The sequence below is a fragment of the Calonectris borealis genome, chromosome Z (assembly GCF_964195595.1).
Source record: "Calonectris borealis chromosome Z, bCalBor7.hap1.2, whole genome shotgun sequence".
Lineage (NCBI taxonomy): Eukaryota > Metazoa > Chordata > Aves > Procellariiformes > Procellariidae > Calonectris > Calonectris borealis.
Genome location: NC_134352.1, coordinates 73,178,576 through 73,198,713, shown reverse-complemented (window position 1 = coordinate 73,198,713; position 20,138 = coordinate 73,178,576). Strand labels below are relative to the sequence as shown.

Here is a 20,138-nt window from a genome sequence, read left to right as displayed (position 1 = left end):
AATACCTTTTCTGCTGCTTCTTAGAGCTGTACTGATCAGCTGTGTTGGGATGGGAGCTGTTAACAGTTTCACAGTTACTGCATTCTGAACAAGAAAAATTTTCCTTTGTTAAAGTATGAAACAGATAGGAGTAATGAGAGAAACTGTAATTGTCAGTGTAAGGAGATGTCTGAGTTGGTTTATAATATGTTTGAAGGATTGCCTTTCCCAAATAAGCACCATATATATAATGCAAGTTTTAGTTCTAGGACAAATAAGTGCCTGTTTTTTAAGACTTATGCAGAAACACCTTTTTGGGTCTTCCAATATCACCTAAAGCTCTGATCTGAATGCTACTCCTTCATTGTGTAGATTGTTACAGGATTTCATTATCTGTACAACACAGAACTTTAAACACAGGTTTTTGTTGCTCACTACAAGTCTTCCTAAATATACTGCGTTCTCTGCTGCTATGATATGAAATTTGAGTGAAAATTTGCCATTTCTTCAAAGGTATTCTTCATACATAATCTTACAGGATCAACTAAAAAATATACTGCTTAATCATCTTCATGTCATAGAGTTAAAACAATGCTTCTAGATTTTCCTGTATTCTGTGTTTGTGTGGTTTGTTGGTTGGTGGGGTTTTTTGGGGTTTTTTTGTCTTTTTTTTAATTCCAGGTGACTTTTTCAGAGCCTATCGTAACTATGATTTGGCATTTGTGTAGCATGATGGTCTGTCTTTGAATTCTAGCACTGCTGGAAATAGTCTTACTTGTGAAGCAGGATAATCACTTAGGTGCTCATCTTCTAGGTAGGAGTGACAAGAAAGGGAGTATTCCAGGATGAAGAGCTGTGTCCAGATTGTATTGGCTCAGTGAGCCAACTTGTGATGCCTCTCACAGACTTCTAGTTAGCACAGCAGAGCTACTCACGAATACTTTCTGGTACAGCTGAAAAGGACAAAAAGGGAGTATAAATTTTAAACATTTGTTTAAATCCTTCATGTATAGGACTTCTATAAGGACAAAATTGGCAAATCTTTGAGAAAAATAGCTTATGAATATTAACACATCAAGCAAATTTTAGAGTTCACTCAAATTTATTTCCAAAATAACATTCTCTTGATGCTGAAACAGACACGCTTTGTACTCACTGAAATTAGCGGAGCATGCAGCTGTGCTTCAAGGAAATAACTGGACTGACAACATACTTCCTTTGGAAAGGAAAAGGCTGCAACTCAGCTTGCTTACTAAAAGTTATGCTTTTGTAAAGATTACCATTTTCAAAGTCTATAATTCCACATATCTGAAATTTTAAATCACTGTCTTGGAGTTCCTGGTAGCAACTGCATTTGCATGTGGGAAGGCCGGAGGAAAACTTCTTGCAAGTGCATGCACCACCAGATGGATCAAGCATGTCATAACGTTCTCTGAAGCTCTACAGAAAATTATGCCACATTTCAGAGAAAAAAAGGATCTATTTCATGGTTTACAACAAGAAGTTTATAATGATTCTTCTCAGCTGAAGTCTTTAAAGCTTCTCTTAACTCTAAATTTAACTGGAATTTTAGGAAAAAAACAGCACTTTCATAAGAATTTTACAATAGTCCTCTTTTCTGAGATATTAGTGACTACCTCTTTTCAACTTAACTAGACTAAAAGAGGAGCTGGCTGTCCCTCGTGGCATTAGAAGTATTTAAAGATGTGTGGGTTTGCAGAGGATCCATTTTAATATACACTTTGTCCATTTAGCCCTGATTAATTTTTTTCTCCTTTCTGGATTGAACAGGTTCAAAGTTTGAAAAATATTCCAGGCATTGTTTAGTCAAAAGCCAAAACTAAACTATATATAACCCATCAAATCCAGTAGAATCATAGAATCATAGAATCATTAAGGTTGGAAAAGACCTCTAAGATCATCGAGTCCACCTGTCAACCCAACACACCATACCCACTACACCATGTCCCTAAGCGCCTCGTCTACACGTCTTTTAAATACTTCCAGGGATGGTGACTCCACCACTTCCCTGGGCAGCCTGTTCCAAGGCCTGACCACTCTTTCAGTAAAGAAATTTTTTGTAATGTCCAGGAAGTAGTAGTCTGTAGTCTAGGAAGATCTCATTTCTCTAGCATGCTTTGCACCAGAATGGATTGTTCTTACTTGCAGGGATTTTTTAGGTATGGTGTGTCTGTCCTATCCCTGAGAGTATGTTGGGATTTGTATAGGCATTGTACATACAAATGTACAATGAGGCCTTCATTTTTGGTGCTAGTTTTTCAGAAGTAGGTGTTGGACAAAATGATACCAGTAGACAGCAGAAATTCAGCCGTTGTACACTAGAGTCCTTTCTTGTGTTGTTTTACCAGTACAATAGGAGACATTTTGAGCGCAGTGCCTGGAGGCTGCTTTAGTTATTTCCTACTTTACTCTTTGCCACTAAGATAAATATTCTGATTCTTGCTCTCATAGTTGTTCTTAAGTTTTCTCTGGATAGTAAGAGTGAACTTTGGATGTTGCACATCTAGTTCTTAGCAGCAACAATAAACTTGACCAAACCCACTAGTTTCATTGTACTTTGGTTCATCTGAAATATGATGCTTTGTCTGTTTGCAGATTTAGGAGTGCATTGTTTAATTAGTTCGTTTTTGAAAAATTACTTTGGCACATGTAAGTGATAGAAATTTATTACCTAATTTGTCAGAGCAATTTGTTGAAAGTCTGAAACTGCCTTTGGTTTGTGGATGTGGATGCTTGATCAGGTTCCTCTAACTTCTGGGAATAGCTAAGGCTATGTTGCATAAATAATTTTTGCAAAAATGCATTGCAATATGTAAAAATGTGGGCCAGCAATTTGTTTGACGTCAATTGCAACATGCAATGCAGACCTGTTGATGTGTCTAAGTATCTAAATATGGATGTTATTTCTTGGCTTATGTGCAGGGGTATGTGCTCAAAATTTTTAGTTTTAATTTTTTTCTAAACAAAGAGTAAATTTGGCAAAATACAAATAAGGGAAAGCCTCACATTTGCTTCTGGTAAATCAACTTTTCTGTTGCTCAACATTTTTAGCTGTCTTAGGTGACTGTTTTTGTGTAAGAAAATTTAAAATGTTTACTTTATTTGAAATTTGGAATTTATTTTTGCTCCATGGGAACATTATCAATGAACAGAAAAGAAAAGGATGAGACCTTTTTTGTTCTTCAAATTACCAAACTGTTGTTTGCATCAAATAAAGTTACTTAAATATATATATTATTTAATTATTTTCTGAGCAACTTCCCTATAGTATTTTATATTAAAAGCTAAAACATCAGCAATCTTTTGTTATTGTTGCTTATGCAATTAGGTTACTTTGAAGAAGCAAAACAAGAGTAGCTTCACGTGATATTTTCAGGGATAAAGGCTGAGAATGTTTCCATGATAGGGTGAGGAAAAAGCAGATCATCTTGATGTGCCTATAGTCACAGATCAGATGTAAATCATGGCATTTGTTTTACTTACTCTCTGCAAAGATCTTGCTTGTATTATACTGCTTATATGGGAGTCTTTCTTTTATGAGAAGAAAAATTATGAGGTGTAATTTGATTTTATTTACTTAAGGTTTTTTTTTCTTAGGTGAGGCCCCATGGCTCAGTTTTTAAATTAATCAGAATACATGGCTGGGAAAATGCATCAATCATAAATTTCAGATTCCAAACATTAATAGTAACAGAAAATTACATGTGTAAATTGCTGTGTTTTGCAACGATACAAAACACCTTAACTTTTTAATACAATAAATTGAGTTGGCTTAAATTTCAGTGCATATGTTCAACAGCAATGACAGTGAAATCCAAAAGCAATCCCCTAATTCTGGTTCATAAAAGTGAGGGGGTTTGTGCAGCACTGCATATATTTCAATTGCCAATCTTACTCTATTTTACTCTGAGTACTGCTATATTTTTTGTGAAGTATCTTACAAAACTAGACTGCTCTAGCCTCCTTTTATCAATTTTTATAAAGACAAAAAGCCAGTGAATAGCAATAAGGAATAAAATAACTTGTGGCTATAGTTGCCACAGCAATCAGATAGCTTGAGGAAATTGTTGATACTGATGTAAATGTGAGTTCTCTTGGCATCTTCAGAGAGTCCATGTTGGGTATATTCCCTGCCCTCTGCATGGATCTTTCAGGGTGCTCTTTGGAAATCTCTTCCTTCCATCAAAAAATGTTTCTTGCTTCTGAGAGTGTTTTGTACTATTTCAAAATCCTTTTTGAATCTGTGCTGCTTAGCCAGAGATTCTTCTCTGACCCACCAGCCTGGCTGGGTCCCATTTTTCAAGGCCAGAGGTAAGGACTGGGGTATAAGCAGGGAGTCTGAACCTCTTCTTTTGTTTAGCCCAAGGCTGGGAGCCTTCCCTTTGTGCCAGTATTGGGGCAGATGAGGAAAAATGATTTTGAAAGTTGTGTTCAAGCAGGTTCTATGGAATGATATAGGACATACTTCTTCCTAACACTATTTCTCTCCCTTCTGCCAAATTCGTTGCAGTAGAGAATCCTGTGGGCGCAGTCCCTTGGGTGGTGGTGAGGGCATCTCAGTGTCCCACCCTCTTTCTGGTGTGTGTGTGTGTGAGCTGAGCTCAGGAGTTATCCCTTCATGGATGTAGTCAGAAGGTGAGGGTAAGGGGCTCAATAAAGGGTTAGATCTTGTTTATAGGATGTAGCTGTATATCTTTTCATAAAGTTTAAGGCAGAGAATGGGAGAGGAAAGAGGAAAGCCGCTGGAGTAAACGCATTACTTCTCAGATTATTTTCTCCAGTATTCATTTGATGGTGTGTTTTTCAGCTGATGATACGGTATTGAGCTAAAAATGGAACTTCTGTCTTATGAGCAGATGTGCCTTCCTCATGCCTTAAATTCCTCTTTGAGAAAAGGATTGCAATTGCCCTGTGTTTCCGCTTCTGTTCTTGAAACTCTCCAGGGCACAGAATTATTTGGAGGAGTGTGAAGCTGGTGGGCAAGGGAGTCTGATCAGCAAGGACTCAATGCGACATATAAAGAACATACTGGAGCATTTTAAGGGAGAGCCGGGTGGAAAGGATATCATTAAATTTGCACACTGAGACAGAGCCAAAAATTTTCAGCTTTAACCAGTAAGCTGTTCATCAATCACAGGTAGTCCTGTGGCCCTTTGCACTGTAGTGCCTGAGTGCTACACTGTAACAGTACTTAACTATTTTTAAAGGGTGTTTATTTTCCAAACATCTTTATAGAGTAGAGAAGTACTTTTATCCCCTCTTTTTTCTTTTAGTTCTTTATCTAAAATAGAACCTTATCTGCATGAGTGGTTGTAGTAGAATTAAGCTGTGAGTCTGTGCTGTTGTAGTTACAATGACATGGCTATCCAACAAGAAAAAGGCACTCTTGTTGTGGAGTAAGACTGTGTTTTATTTGATTTAGCACAGAGTTTGAACGTTGTTTAAGCTAATCCAGAAATAAATTGCTTTCCTTCCTGTATTTATTTCTGACATAGGAGAGTTTATCAGTATAGTTATAGCAGTGATCGAAAATTACTTGAAAAAGTTAGGCAGTAAGCTGGTGACACATAAAGGAGGAACATCCTCTATCAAATGCTCAGAGAGGACATGTAAGGAAGATGAGCTTGGCCTCTGTGGAATAACAGCAAGACTGGATATACTAGTCATCAGCAAAATAAGAAGACTCCAGTAGCAGGTAATGACTTCTGCGGCAAAAAAGGAGCAAGAGGAGTGCAAAATTGAGCTGCACTCTGTAGGTTTTTATTTTTAATCTCAAAATGAAGATGCGTGGCAATTCATTAGTGTAGAAGTTCAAGAACGTGGGGAGTGGTTAAACTTAAATTTCTAAGCGCTGAGAAAGGCAAAGTTAAGATTCATATCCTCACCCCAAACAAGTGGCACTGTTCCCTCTTAGACCCTTGTGTGTTCTTTTATATAATGTCTGGATAGTTGGGAAAAGTTGCGTTTTAAAATACAAGATAAATATAGAGATTACAAATATGAAATTGCACTAACTGCAGGTTTGCTTATTACAAACTATTAGCACACAGAAATGGAAAAGACAATATTTATGGGAGGCTAATTTATGCAAAAGACTTCATTAACATAAACCTCAGTTTTGAAATGAACTTCAGGGCAGTTTTTCTTCAAGCACTTGTTCATTTGCCACAATAATATATGTGCAAACAGGCCATTTTGACGTCACAAGTATTTTAAAAGTAACCATATAAGCAAACTGATACGGATTGTTTCCACTGTATTGACTATCTCTTATAGTTATGGAAATAGCAATTCGGAGTTTAGGTTTCTAAATGTATTAGAATCTTGATGACTTGTTAGTTCATAGGAAATGTCACCAAAATGTAAACTATACATCTGTTTTCCATAGTTTGGAAAGCAAAGATAGATAATTACTGAGAAGATAACAGAGTTTATTAGTGTTGGTTTTGATTTTATGGCAGGGACAGCCTCTCTGATCCTGGAAAGCTGACCTAAGCATCAGCAAGCATCATCCCCTTTTCCATAGGTGCTTGTTTGAAGTTGTTATATCAAGCCAGGTGAAACTAATATGAACACACTGATTGTTGTGTCAAAAAATAATTGTGCTGTCCATATTGAATGGATCCAGTAAAAGTCCATAATGATGTTACCTTTTTTTTAATGTTCAACCTCTCTTGAAGGCATTCATCTGCCTAGATCAGGGAGATCTATTTGACTTGTAAATTCAAAGCAAAGTGATTTTGGATCCTTCTAAAGATTAGATATGCGTAAATATTAGCTAAAGTTAAAGGCTGTTCTACAAACTTGAAAGTACCCATCAAGTTATGAACAAAAAGCGATGCTGAACTTTGAATCAGATCTGTGCCTTTCCATTCTTTTTTTAAGCCATACGTGAAGAAGGGAGATACTATATCCACTATATATTTGTAGAAATCTTTCTACTATATATGGCAAAACCCTTTGAAAAGCTTCCCAGATTAAAATAGAATATGGGAGGAGGCTTACAGACTAATTAATTTTTAAGATTCTCTGGCTGATCTGACTAATTTTGTCAAGAATTGCTTGGTGAGAAAACGAGTATCTTGATGGTCAGTGGATATTCAGTAACAGCTGAAGATTCTTGAATACCTTCTCTAAGAAACTTCTTGATAATGGCAGTCAAACAAAAAACAAGAACTTGTTCTTCCTCCAGCAAGCAACTAGTATGTAAGTCATGGACAGCATTGCATACGTTTGCAGAAGCACTGAAGAAGAAGTGGCATGTATGCAGTTCTTTGAGATGAATTGTTCTTACAGCTATTGTGTGACTTGCCCTTCAGTTTCCTTAACGTGGAGTTTGTTAGCATGCTGTTCCTTACAATGAGACAAAGATTTTCTTATGATGGTACTTTCCTTTTGGTTTTTTTTTGTCTGTTTTAATAGTTGCAGCAGCTTTGAGAATATGTATAAGTGATGTCTGAAGAACACTGTTGCCTATAGCCCATTTCAGGCATACTGTGTACCCTGATGGCACACATTGCAAAAAATTGAATTATTCCGTTGATGAGGACAGTTCTTCAGAAAGCCAATTGATTGGGCCATTCTTATGAACTTGTGGAGTAACTTTTTGGTAAAGTTACTTTCTCCTTAACTATTTAAAAAGCCGTGCAAACTAGAGGTGAATGTAACTGATGAATGTAGGTACCAGGTCTTAGCAAACTTATCAAAGAAATTGAAAAACTGAAGGTGATCACACATGTTTTCGTAGATACTTTCAAAGTGGTTTGTGTTGTATATTCTTTTAATTGTTTTTGAAAAGTATCCCATAAACTGAAAAGGCATTAGCATGGGTTTTATAACCTAATGTTTGTTGCCATGTGACTGGATTCTTATGGTGAACTGGATTCTCTTAAGTATTTCTTTACTACCCTGAACAAATAAACAGTACCTTCGTTACAAAATATGGAGGTACTAAAGAAGGAATTTAGTAAGATGTTTCTATTGAAGATTGGGTTGCCCTGACTCAACATAACATAAGTAATAGAGTAAAATAAATATTAACACGCTCTTGACTGGAGTTCCACAGTATATAATATCCCTGGGTTTCTTCAGAAAGGATGGGGAGTCCTTTTCCATGTATATCAGAATTGTAGATACATGTGCAGTCATGCTTAACTCCTTTGTACTGCATGAGTAAAACTCTTTTTAGATTTGGTTATTTACAATCCTCAGCAGCTAAGGAAACTGGGCATACGGCAGACTTGCTCCAGGGAACATTGTGACAGAAACAAAAACTTTAAAGACAGCTTATAGAGAACTTTACAGCAATTCTATTTGTTCTCTTTTCTGCTGTTCCCTACTTGAATAAAAAAAGCTTTACATATTCCCTAATAAAAGAAAAAAGGGTAAGCTTATACTGTCATCTGAGATATCTGTAAGAGGAGAGAGTGCAATTCAAGCATTAGTTGAATTTAGCACTGGAGAACATAGAAAACTTGGAACTTCTGAGAAGGAAATAAAGTTAATTTTCCAAACATTTGAAGTAGTGGCATTTTTATTTTTTCATTGATGTCTAATTAATACTGTAGCAATTGATTTATTTTTCAAGATTTGAGTAGTTCTATCCCGGGAACAAAATCAATAAGGAAATTAAGAATAGATATTTCTAGGAGATAGGAGAGTAGTAGCCTGTGATTTTTGTTTGTTGTTTGGGGATTTAATGCAACTTTTGTTCCTTTACTTGTAGCTGGCTTCTGCAATGTCTTTGTTTGGCCAGATTTATTGTAGGCTTTATGCTATGTGTATAGTCCTGCTGATTTCAATGAAATTACCAACAGTATATAAAATTGAGAATATGTGTTAGAGAACCAGGATCTGAGGCCCTCTAGTGATTTCATGTGTGGAAATTGTCTTAGAACTTGTGTATGTGAATTTTCCTGTAGTCTGGGGCTGGATGTAAGCTAAATCTCTTCAGGCACTGTATAGGCATACAAAAAGACATGAAGTATTAGTGTGGGGACGCCACCACTCAGGTGCACGGCTATGCAGCATCCAGATTAGACCTGGCTGTCATCCAGTCAGCTGTTGGTACACACAGAGGAACTGATCTGTCCATGCTGCATATTTCTGCCTATCTTCAATTAAGTGCCTAGCCTGTAAAGGGTAATCATGTTACAGTAACATGGTCAACCACACTGTGAAATGTTTCCTAGCATTTTTGAAAGCCATATTGAGAATTTAGGTAACTTTGGCAGGTGGTGATTATCTAAGGATGGCAACTTAACACAAATAAGTAAGAGTGACCACAACATGGGGGAAGCTAGGACAACTTTGGCTATTAGTTTTGCTTTATAGATATTTCCCTACCTCAGTTTGAAAACCCCAATATTTTAATAAATCTTTTTTTAAAATGCACATAAATGAGATGACTTGCTGAACATACTTGAGAATTATAGAAAAATAATTTTCCGATCATGAGTTTCATTGCTTGGAGGCAATTTTTGTGAATGTAGATATATGTGAAATCAGAAATACATGAGACTTTTTGGAAAACTGTTCAAAAAGTTCGGACGAAACTATTTTCTCGTATTAAGGCTCTTCTAATTCCAGTTAGAGATGTTTAAAGATGGAAGAAAAAAAGAAAAAGACTAATCTTGGATTATAAAATAGGATATTAGTGTAAAAATGGAAATAAGTTTTAGAAAATTATGTTAGTAATGCAGTGAATGCAATTAAAAAGTGAATTATCATCCAGAAGATGATATTTTGGAGGATTGTGTGTGTGTGCATAGCAATTGGCAAGTGATTTCCTGTCTAAATAATATACTATGCCTTGGGAAGGAGAGAGAGGCGCTTATGACAAAGATGTTTGTTCTGTTGTTGGAAAAAGGTTAACAGTTTAGTCTGATAATCTTCAAATCTGTGCAATAGGTTCTTTGATAAATAAAGATAAGACATCAAATAAACAAAACCCCAAGAAATACTTCTGAATTAATTTTATTTCCTTGTGTCAGTTGTAAAAATTTTGACTGCAAATCTCCTTCATTCTGACTGTATATGGGTCTTAATCGTGATGAGAATGGTGTGATGTTTCTACCTGTTTACCTCTGTGGAAAAGAAACCAGATGCAGTCCAGCCTGCTGTTTGTCTATATTAAATAAAAATCTTTCAACTTTGCTTAGTAACAAAATTAAGCAAAAATTTGGGTTGCATTATAAAACTACTAGTAGGAGGTAAGAAAAAATCTGAGGCAGAGGTTGGGTTGTCAATCATTTGGCCTGTATTTAGGGATAAGACCCCAGACGTTCTGGCACAAATTGTCCCTGCCTACTGGAAAAGGGAAGATTACTGTCATGTGTGCACTAAATAATATGAATGAGAATGAACAGAACTGTCAATGAGGCACAAAGAATCCTTAATTTACCTACATTGTTAGAAAACCTGTTGATTTCAGAGGATGAACTGAAATAAGACTAAATTTTGTGGAGGTAGAGCAGGGACATCTTTTTACAAAGGAAATTCACTGATTTGAATTTGTTTATATTCATATGCCTGACAAAATATTTTATTGAAGGAGATGTGTATGCAATTTATTATGTTAATTTCTAATTGTAGTGTGAACAGTAAATGCAACTTTAAAAAGCACTGTCAAATTACCTTCACGTATATCTAACCATGGTACTATTAGTGGATATACTGTAAGTGGTTCCTGAGAAAGGACTGTAGAGTTGGGCCCTTACTTCTATCTTCAAGTTCACATTTGCTCTTCTTACTCTCCATTAATAGGTAGCATAGATCAGTCAGTGTTAAAGGAGTTGCCTCCTGAGCTCCTGGCAGAAATTGAATCCACCATGCCACTTTGTGAACGTGTGAAAATGAACAAGCGCAAACGTAGCACAGTTAATGAGAAACCAAAATATGCTGAAATCAGTTCTGACGAAGACAATGACAGTGAAGAAGCTTTTGAATGTAAGTAGTACATTGTTCTGTTCCTACTGCTGAAGAAAGCTAATACTTTGCTTTTATCAAAAGATACAGTTTTTTTTTTTAAGTTGGCTATCCTAAAACTTACGAAAACAAGTTTGGTGTCCTGACAACTACTTGGCCAAGAACCCTTTTTTTCTTTTAAAGAAAGAAAAATTAAAAAAAAAAAATTACTTGATTTCAATTCAGTTTAACAAATTTCTTTTCCTAATTACCTTATGGGAAGCTGCTGCCTAGATTTTTTTTTTTTTTTCAGTTATACTGTGAAACATTTTTAGCCGATCAGATTAAGGAAAATATCCTCTAAAGCAGCACAGAAAACTTGCATACAAAGGTATGCAAAGAAAAATTTCAGTAAATAAATTTTGAATTATTCTTAGTTTTATTGATAAGAAAAGTGAAGAATCCCCTCTTGAATTTTTCTGACATGATAAATTGAGACTCCTACTGCCCAGAAGTTTCTTAAAATATTTCTTCTTCTATGATTACTCTGGCATATTGCTTGAAAAACTGGTATTCGGTGGGTTCTCAAAATACCATTTGCAGATGATACTATTCTTGAATTAACTGTTTTCAAAGGAAGAGAGGAAACTTGTAGTTAGAATTTTGCTGTGCAATCAGATAAAGTTCCTAAGTGTTAAAAAATTGTTGTATGCCTCTAAGTTAGGAAGGGATTTCCTACTTGCTAATAAGGGTATGGTTAGTTTGTCTTTATGATAGTTCAGTTAGCCAACACTGAGAATAAACTATTAAAACGGAGTGAATCAGTTCAGAGTTAACATCTTAGCTGTGTTACCCATGTAGGGCTACAGGAGAGCTGCCTATTGCTCTTAACCTGAGAAGGCATCTTGCTTATAACGATTTTTTCCCAAGTTTAGACTCTTTTCACCTTTGCTTATATAAACATCTTACTAAACTTTTCTAAAACACAATGTTTTGCTTTTTAGTTTTTCTTAGGGTCCAAAAGAGAAAAAATTGTTTGTTCTGCTTTTTAATATGTTTCAAGTTCTCATCCAACAGATACGCAGTGCTTATGCACACATACACGTTAAAATTATAATAGCGATACCTCTGATCTTTATCAAAGAAGCAGAAAAGAACGTCCTTTTGTTTGTTTGTTTTTCCTTTTAATTATAACTTAATAATGCTGCTTTGAGCACGAGTATGAGAGCTGGAGGTAATTTGTAATCAGTCTTGGTTATGGCAAAAGATTAATGATGATTTGCTTTATTCAAGATTCTATATTCTCTGTTTACCGTATCACATCACGTGTTTATGACGTTAATAATCAGTAACAGTGAATTAAAAAAATGAATAAGTAAAGCAAATTTATTTAAGTTGGTTGGGAATGGAGAGAATTGTCAAGAATTTCAGAAACCTTAATCTACCTATTAGCCACAGTGGCTGTTGAAATTTTGAAATACAAAGTAAAGCAAATTAAGGCAAACTTTCACAGTAATTATATACTTTAAGGGATTCTAGGTTCATTATATCCACTCAAGAGATCTGGCCATCATTCTAAACAGTTCAGTGAGGACATCTGGTTTAAAAATAAATTATAATATTTCTCAAAGGACACTGTAGAACTGAATTGAATTAAAACGAGACAAAATGATCAAGAGAATGAAAGATTTGTGACAAGTAGAATAGATTACTGAACAAATAACTAACTGAATAGATTTGTACCATTACAAATACGTATTGAAGAATTCTTTTGGTTGTCTGAAATTGAACTTTAAAAAATATGAAATAGTGATTATTATAGAAGAGGAGAAATTTTTTTGAGTATCTAATGAAGAAGGGACATTCCGTTAAATTAAATTATGAGAAACTGAAAATTGACGAAATAATTCTCATACAATAAGTGCTAAATGTGTAACTGCATAAATGTTTGGCAGAATTCAGTAGGAAATGGGGTATTTATATACTGAATAGTCTTTATTTATGTATAAAATCAATAATAACTCTTGAAATGTTATTAATATTTAAATTTTTAATCAATTTTATCTATTTCAAAATAAATTTTGTAGAGCAGTGGTTGTGAATAGCTGTTCCCATGTTCATCTTACTTGCATTGCAGAGCCAGCACAACCATAACATATTCTGTTTTGTTGTGCAGCATTGATAAACTGGTCAATTTAAAATTCTTCTGGAAAGCAATATTGGAAGTTACTTTTCTCATGGAAATGTAGCTGGAGTCAGAATTCATCCTACAGAGCTTAAATTGATACTGATGATTTGTAAACTGTGGAGACAGATGTCATCTGCCTCCAAAAAATACTGTCTCATGGTGGGAAAAAGAATCAGTTAAGATGTGTCAAGTCTTTTCCCATAAAACACTTACTTTCTTCTCCAATACGCGCCCTCCAGGTATCCAAGATAGCCCTCTATTTCTTCAATCGCAATTAACTCTCAACCATTTTAGACAGTGTTAGTAGCTCGGGCATCATGAACATGACTGTACTGCCTCCAGAAGCAAGTCTGATCCAGAAGCAATACAGCTCAAACCCTGAACTGAATTATTACCTTAAAGACTTGGACCACTGCTGTGCAGAAGTTTTGTACTACAATTTCAGAAGTGGGAGCCCTCTAGGGTGCACAACAGTAGTATCACCTCAGGTTTAATGTTTTTCTTATTAATTCTGAGCCTGGGTTGACTATTGACTATATCCTGGTAGGTATACCAGGTGTGACTATATCCTGGTATGTTTCCTATGCTTCTAAATAAACTGGGGTTGTGGGAAGAACTTGTCAGTTCAGTTCCAGTTCTGTACAAATGCTTGGAACCATTTTACTCAGAAACAACCCTATATACAGTCATACCTCTCTAAACTTCAGGAGACTTTGGTAGAGACACACAAATGTTAGGGCTGTTATATGCAGGTTCACAAGCATAAACTCTGCTAGTCTAGAATGTGGTGTTTTGGAGCTGTTTTGATCTTCACAGTACAATCTGTGTTAGACATCTCTTTGCTAGCCCAGTTATCCTGTTACATTAGATGATGGAGAGTTGGCCGATTTCATGGATGAAGCTACCTCCTCCTCCATATCCTTTTTCTATTACATCTTAGCACCCTCTCCCCTTCAAGACACACAAGACTTTCTTTGAAAATAACAGCAAACTCTCCATTCCGTTCCCCCACTTTATTTCCACCAAATCTCTGTTTCTGCATAGAACATTTATCCTAGTTTCTTCAGCATTCACTTCTGCTGGGCTTTTTGGTCCTGACTGAAAACTGGTTATAATAACCTTCTGTGGCACTGAGTTGCTGTCTGGCCCAGAATTGTGACTCCAGCTTTCTCCTTTACACTGAATTTCCTGCAATATATATCAAGAGAAAATTTTAGTTGTCTTGGCAAAACAGAGTATCTTTAAGCAACTAGATTGCCAAGTTTCATTGGAACTTGCTGTGTTAGATGGGCAAAGCAGTCACTGAATTGGAATATGAATACCCAGTAATAGTCACAATTTAGATAACTGAAGAAATTATCTCAGTGTTCTCTTATGAAAGGATGAAACTTATTTTGATTTTTTCCACTTTCCCTACTTTGCTTAAAAGGACAAATGCCCTGTAAATTTGTATTTTTAAATGTTGCTGGTGTCTTTACTGGTTTCAGGCATAGTTTTCATGTAATTCAAAAGAAATCGTTAGAATAATGCCATAACAGAATTTTAAATAATAGTTTTAGAGTGTTCACTTGTTTTACAGAACACCTATACAACATTGTTTAACTTGCAAATCATAGAATCATTTAGGCTGGAAAAGACCTTTCAAGTAGTCCAATCGTAAACCTAACAGTGCCAAGTCCACCACTAAACCATGTCCCTAAATGCCCCATCTACACGTCTTTTAAATGTTTAAAGATGTTTAATTTTGAGGTATTGAAAGTAGAATTCTTGTACTTATAATGAAAATGCATTTCATTTCTAGCTTCTCGTAAAAGACATAAAAAGGATAGAGATGAAGCTTGGGAGTATGAAGAACATGACAGAAGAAGTTCTGCTGACCATAGGAGAAGTGGTCATTATCATGAAGGAAGGAGGACTTCTGGTAGTGGCCGTTACCGTAATCGCAGTCCCGATGAGTCTGATATGGATGATTATTCTCCTCCCCCTAGCCTCAGTGAGGGTAACTGATCATTTTAAAAATTTAATTTTATTCCATAATACTAGTGCATTTTTAAGGAATATGTTAAACAATTTAAAATAAACATCTTTACATGCAGTATTGAATACAAGTGTAAGAAAGGTAAATAATCCTTTATTTAATTTTTGAGAAAAGATTTGGTTTATTCTTTATTTTCTTAATTAGTGGCTAGAAAAATGAAGAAAAAAGAAAAACAAAAGAAGAGGAAAGCTTATGAACCTAAACTAACACCTGAAGGTAATTTTAGATTTATTTTCTACAGTTTTGTATTTTCTGTTTTGTATATCAAATAATTATTTATGAATTTCTTTTTTCACCAGAAATGATGGATTCTTCGACTTTCAAAAGGTTTACTGCTTCAATAGAGAATATTTTGGAAAATTTGGAAGACATGGATTTTACAGCTTTTGGTAATATGTCAGAAATTTTCAAAATGCTTTCCCCAATTAGAAACACAAGAAACGCCAAAAACTTTGTATCTCAGTATTTTCAAACTTCCTTCTTGGTGATCTAATTGCCTATGATACATCGTAGGGCATACTGCATTTATATAGCCTCCCCCTTGAGTGGTGGCCTTTACCTTTCCATTTCACTTGCTGCTGCAAGAAGATGATCCTCTTTCCTCCTTCCTGCAGAATCCAAAAGGGGCATAAATCATAATGAGACAAATCGTAGTCCCCTGGAGTGGAAAGGATACCTCTTTGGGATGTCGTTAGTGTGTTAGCTTCTGTCAAACATATCTTTGTAAACAACATTAATATAAGATGGTTCTCTTGCTAGTAATGTCTGAGACACATAATTTTGCATCTGTTGTGGCCTTTGACCCAACAGAGCTTGATTATTCAATTCAAGCAGCAGAGTCCTTATGCATTTATGGCTGAGGCACTGTGTCACTGTACGCTCGTTATCCATTTCACTGGAATCATAGAATCATAGAATCATAGAATCATACAGGTTGGAAAAGACCTCTAAGATCATCGTGTCCAACCGTCAACCCAACACCACCATGCCCACTACACCATGTCCCTAAGGGCCTCATCTACACGTCTTTTAAATACCTCCAGGGATGGTGACTCCACCACTTCCCTGGGCAGCCTGTTCCAAGGCCTGACCACTCTTTCAGTAAAGAAATTTTTCCTAATGTTCAATCTAAACCTCCCTTGGCGCAACTTGAGACCATTTCCTCTTGTCCTATCGCTAGTTACTTGGCAGAAGAGACCAACACCCACCTCGCTACAACCTCCTTTCAGGCAGTTGTAGAGCGCGATGAGGTCTCCCCTCAGCCTCCTCTTCTCCAGACTAAACAGTCCCAGGTCCCTCAGCCGCTCCTCATAAGACTTGTGCTTCAGGCCCTTCACCAGCTTCGTTGCCCTTCTCTGGACACGCTCCAGCACCTCCATGTCCTTCTTGTAGTGAGGGGCCCAAAACTGAACACATTATTCGAGGTGCGGCCTCACCAGTGCCGAGTACAGGGGCACGATCACCTCCCTACTCCTGCTGGCCACACTATTTCTGATACAGGCCAGGATGCCGTTGGCCTTCTTGGCCACCTGAGCACACTGCCGGCTCATGTTCAGCCGGCTGTCAACCAGTACCCCCAGGTCCTTTTCCTCTGGGCAGCTTTCCAGCCACTCTTCCCCAAGCCTGTAGCGTTGCCTGGGGTTGTTGTGGCCGAAGTGCAGGACCCGGCACTTGGCCTTGTTGAACCTCACACAGTTGGCCTCGGCCCATCGATCCAGCCTGTCCAGGTCCCTCTGCAGAGCCTTCCTACCCTCGAGCAGATCAACACTCCCACCCAACTTGGTGTCGTCTGCAAACTTACTGAGGGAGCACTCGATCCCCTCGTCCAGATCATTGATGAAGATATTGAACAGGACCGGCCCCAGTACTGAGCCCTGGGGAACACCGCTCGTGACCGGCCGCCAACTGGATTTAACTCCGTTCACCACAACTCTCTGGGCTCGGCCGTCCAGCCAGTTTTTTACCCAGCGAAGAGTGCACCTGTCTAGGCTGTGAGCCGCCAGCTTCTCTAGGAGAATGCTGTGGGAGACAGTGTCAAAGGCCTTACTGAAGTCCAAGTAGACCACATCCACTGCCTTTCCCTCATCCACTAGGCGGGTCACCTGGTCATAGAAGGAGATCAGGTTGGTCAAGCAGGACCTGCCTTCCATGAACCCGTGCTGGCTGGGCCTGATCCCCTGGTTGTCCCGGACATGGCTCGTGAGCACCCTCAAAACCAACCGCTCCATGATCTTCCCCGGCACCGAGGTCAGGCTGACCGGTCTGTAGTTCCCCGGATCCTCCCTCCGGCCCTTCTTGTAGATGGGAGTCACATTGGCGAGCCTCCAGTCGTCCGGGACCTCCCCAGTTAACCAGGACTGCTGGTAAATGATGGAGAGCGGCTCGGCAAGCTCCTCCGCCAGCTCCCTCAGTACCCTCGGGTGGATCCCATCCAGCCCCATAGACTTGTGAACGTCCAGGTGGCATAGCAGGTCATGAACTTCATCCTCTTGAATTATGGGAGGTTTATCCTGCTCGTCATCCCTGTCTTCCAGCTCAGGGGGCTGAGTACCCTGAGGATAACCACTCTGACTACTAAAGACTGAGGCAAAGAAGGCGTTGAGTACCTCAGCCTTTTCCTCGTCCTTGGTGGCAACGTTCCCCCCCCGCATCCAATGGAGGATGGAGATTCAATAGAGGATGGAGAACCAACCAGCATAGCATAAGTGTCTGAGGAAGTAGTTTGGGTTGACTAAGGTGACTTCCTATTGAAATAAATGGTAGAATATTCAGTAATTTTGTTCCTACCATCTTTGTCACAGGATTAGAACAAGGGAAGGAGCATAGTAAACAAATCACTACAGTTTTTAAAGCAATAGTGTGTACAACCTTGGACTTAAAAGTAAAGTCATTGGTTCTTTCTGTGTCTGGTAACATCATGGATTTTTTGTAAGGGTAAATATGATTAAGACACAGTGTATCCCAAAGTACTTAATGTTATATGTGTTTTTCATCTGTTGCCCCTCCCCAGATTTGAACTTTAGAATTAGGGCTACAATAGTTTGTTTTACTGAAATGAGGGTGATGGCACAAGAGCCGCAATAAATGGGGTTTGCTATGTTAAAAATTTTTAGTTTATGACTTTCAGAAATGGATGCCTCATGTTAAGCTGTTAAATGGTATTTCAGAACCAGTCATATTTAACAAGCAGTCATTGTTTTAACACAACCAAAAGTTGTCATCATCAGTCTTCATTAGATGCAACTGTTAGATGCTAACTATTTGGAACTATTAGATGCTAGACACTTGAAAAATCAGTTCTTTTTCTTCGGTTGGCTTTTTCATGTTGGCTGTAAAATACTGATTTCCTTGAAGTCTAATTAGAAATATGATTGTTAATTTTTTAATTTTTTTTTTAAAGGCGATGATGATGAGATTCCACAGGAATTACTACTGGGAAAGCATCAGCTTAGCGAGTTGGGTAGTGAATCTGCAAAGATCAAGGCAATGGGCATTATGGACAAGGTACATCTTTATAGTCTTTAACCCTTTTTGAACATACAATTTTGATAAACATAAAAAAACTTATGTCCCCTGTAATAACATTCCACCCTCATCAGCTGGGCATGTTACAGATACTGTGAACAGTTGTGCTTCTGCTGACTTAGCTAAAATGCTTAAAAAATTACCACATCTTAACTGTTACTGTCTCTGAAGCTGAGACATTTTTGTTGAATGGTCCTTCTCTGTGTCAATGCTGACTATATGCCAATATGTAATACCAATGCCTGAGCAGTAAAATCTAAAATAATTAATCTACTTTCACAAAAGCACATCAACCTATAGGTTTTGCTCCTTACAGCTGGTGTTGAGCAACCAGAGTAAATCAGAACCTGCTGGCAAAGTAAAAAAATCCACCCTTTCTGATATATGCCATCAGTGCAATGTAAATGTATGATGTCCAGCCAGCATTACACTGAATTGCCTGCTTCCTCCGTCTCTCCAAAAATGCCTTTCAAACTTAGAAGATTTAACACTCCAGGTGATGATAAGATTAATTTTCTGTAGACTGCATATTGTGGTTTCTTTGCTGTACTCTTCCCAACTTCAGTTCAAGGGAACTTCTTGTTGGTGCAAACTGTTGGTATCACACCTCTAGAAACAATGTCCTTGCTTTCCTTATCTTCCTGGAACTCTTGGCTTTGGGCAGTCTTATGTTAAACTCTTACTCTGCCTGCTTATGACCATTTACTATGTTTATGAAGTGTCTGTGAACATTTATTATAAAAGTCACTCTGAAGGGTTTTCTTTAATCCAAAATTTAGATATTCTTCCTGGACTTTTCTTCAATCTCCCTACCTTCCTTTGTAGTGTGTTGTCAGCCTGAGTGTTTCTCTTTCCTCATAGTTCTCACCCTTATCCTCTGGTCCCTATTTTTCACACATAGATACATACGTACCTACATACACGTATACATAAAATCAGAATTTTGTTGCTTCTAAAGGTGAATGTCAATAGTATCTGGATGAGTGAAACTGGCTTTCCTCAGATTTAGCATATTCTACAAATTATTTAATCATAATTCTATAGAAGATCAGTACATGAGTTTGAGTTACTTATTTCAACATCCTTCAAAGTTAACACTAATATTAAGAATACATTTCCTTTTTATTAGCACTCAAGTGTCAGGGAATTTTATTTCTGCTTGTTCATGGAATTTGGATTTTCTCCTAATAAAGCTCTATATGGTCTGTTAGAATTTGTGATTGATACTTGGATTCGGTAAATTTCAGTTTCTAGAAGTAGAAGTGTATAACTATACAACATTAATGACAGATGTGCAATTTTAAATCTATTTCTATGGATTTTGCTGGTTGAAAGTGCAGTTTGATTGCAATCTTAGAATATATTTCACCTAGTTTATTTACATTATCAGCATTCTCAATCGTGCTGTGTCAGAAACCACAGAAATTAAGATCTGATCCTTATCTCAAATTGCTTACAATTTAAGTGTTTCAGATTATATAA

At 37.2% G+C, this 20,138-nt stretch overlaps 1 protein-coding gene across 9 annotated transcripts in view; it reads left to right on the top strand.

Annotated features, from left to right (window-relative positions):
• Positions 1 to 20,138, top strand: part of NIPBL (NIPBL cohesin loading factor) — a 160,318-nt gene that overhangs the window by 103,149 nt on the left and 37,031 nt on the right. For 8 of the 9 annotated variants that reach the window (XM_075137831.1, XM_075137835.1, XM_075137828.1 and 5 more), the window contains 5 exons: positions 10,765 to 10,947; positions 14,895 to 15,092; positions 15,276 to 15,347; positions 15,431 to 15,520; positions 18,532 to 18,635. In XM_075137831.1, the coding sequence (XP_074993932.1) occupies positions 10,765 to 10,947; positions 14,895 to 15,092; positions 15,276 to 15,347; positions 15,431 to 15,520; positions 18,532 to 18,635 (647 nt within the window). The remainder of the gene's footprint in view (positions 1 to 10,764; positions 10,948 to 14,894; positions 15,093 to 15,275; positions 15,348 to 15,430; positions 15,521 to 18,531; positions 18,636 to 20,138) is intronic. The other variant, XM_075137836.1, reaches the window with a different exon arrangement.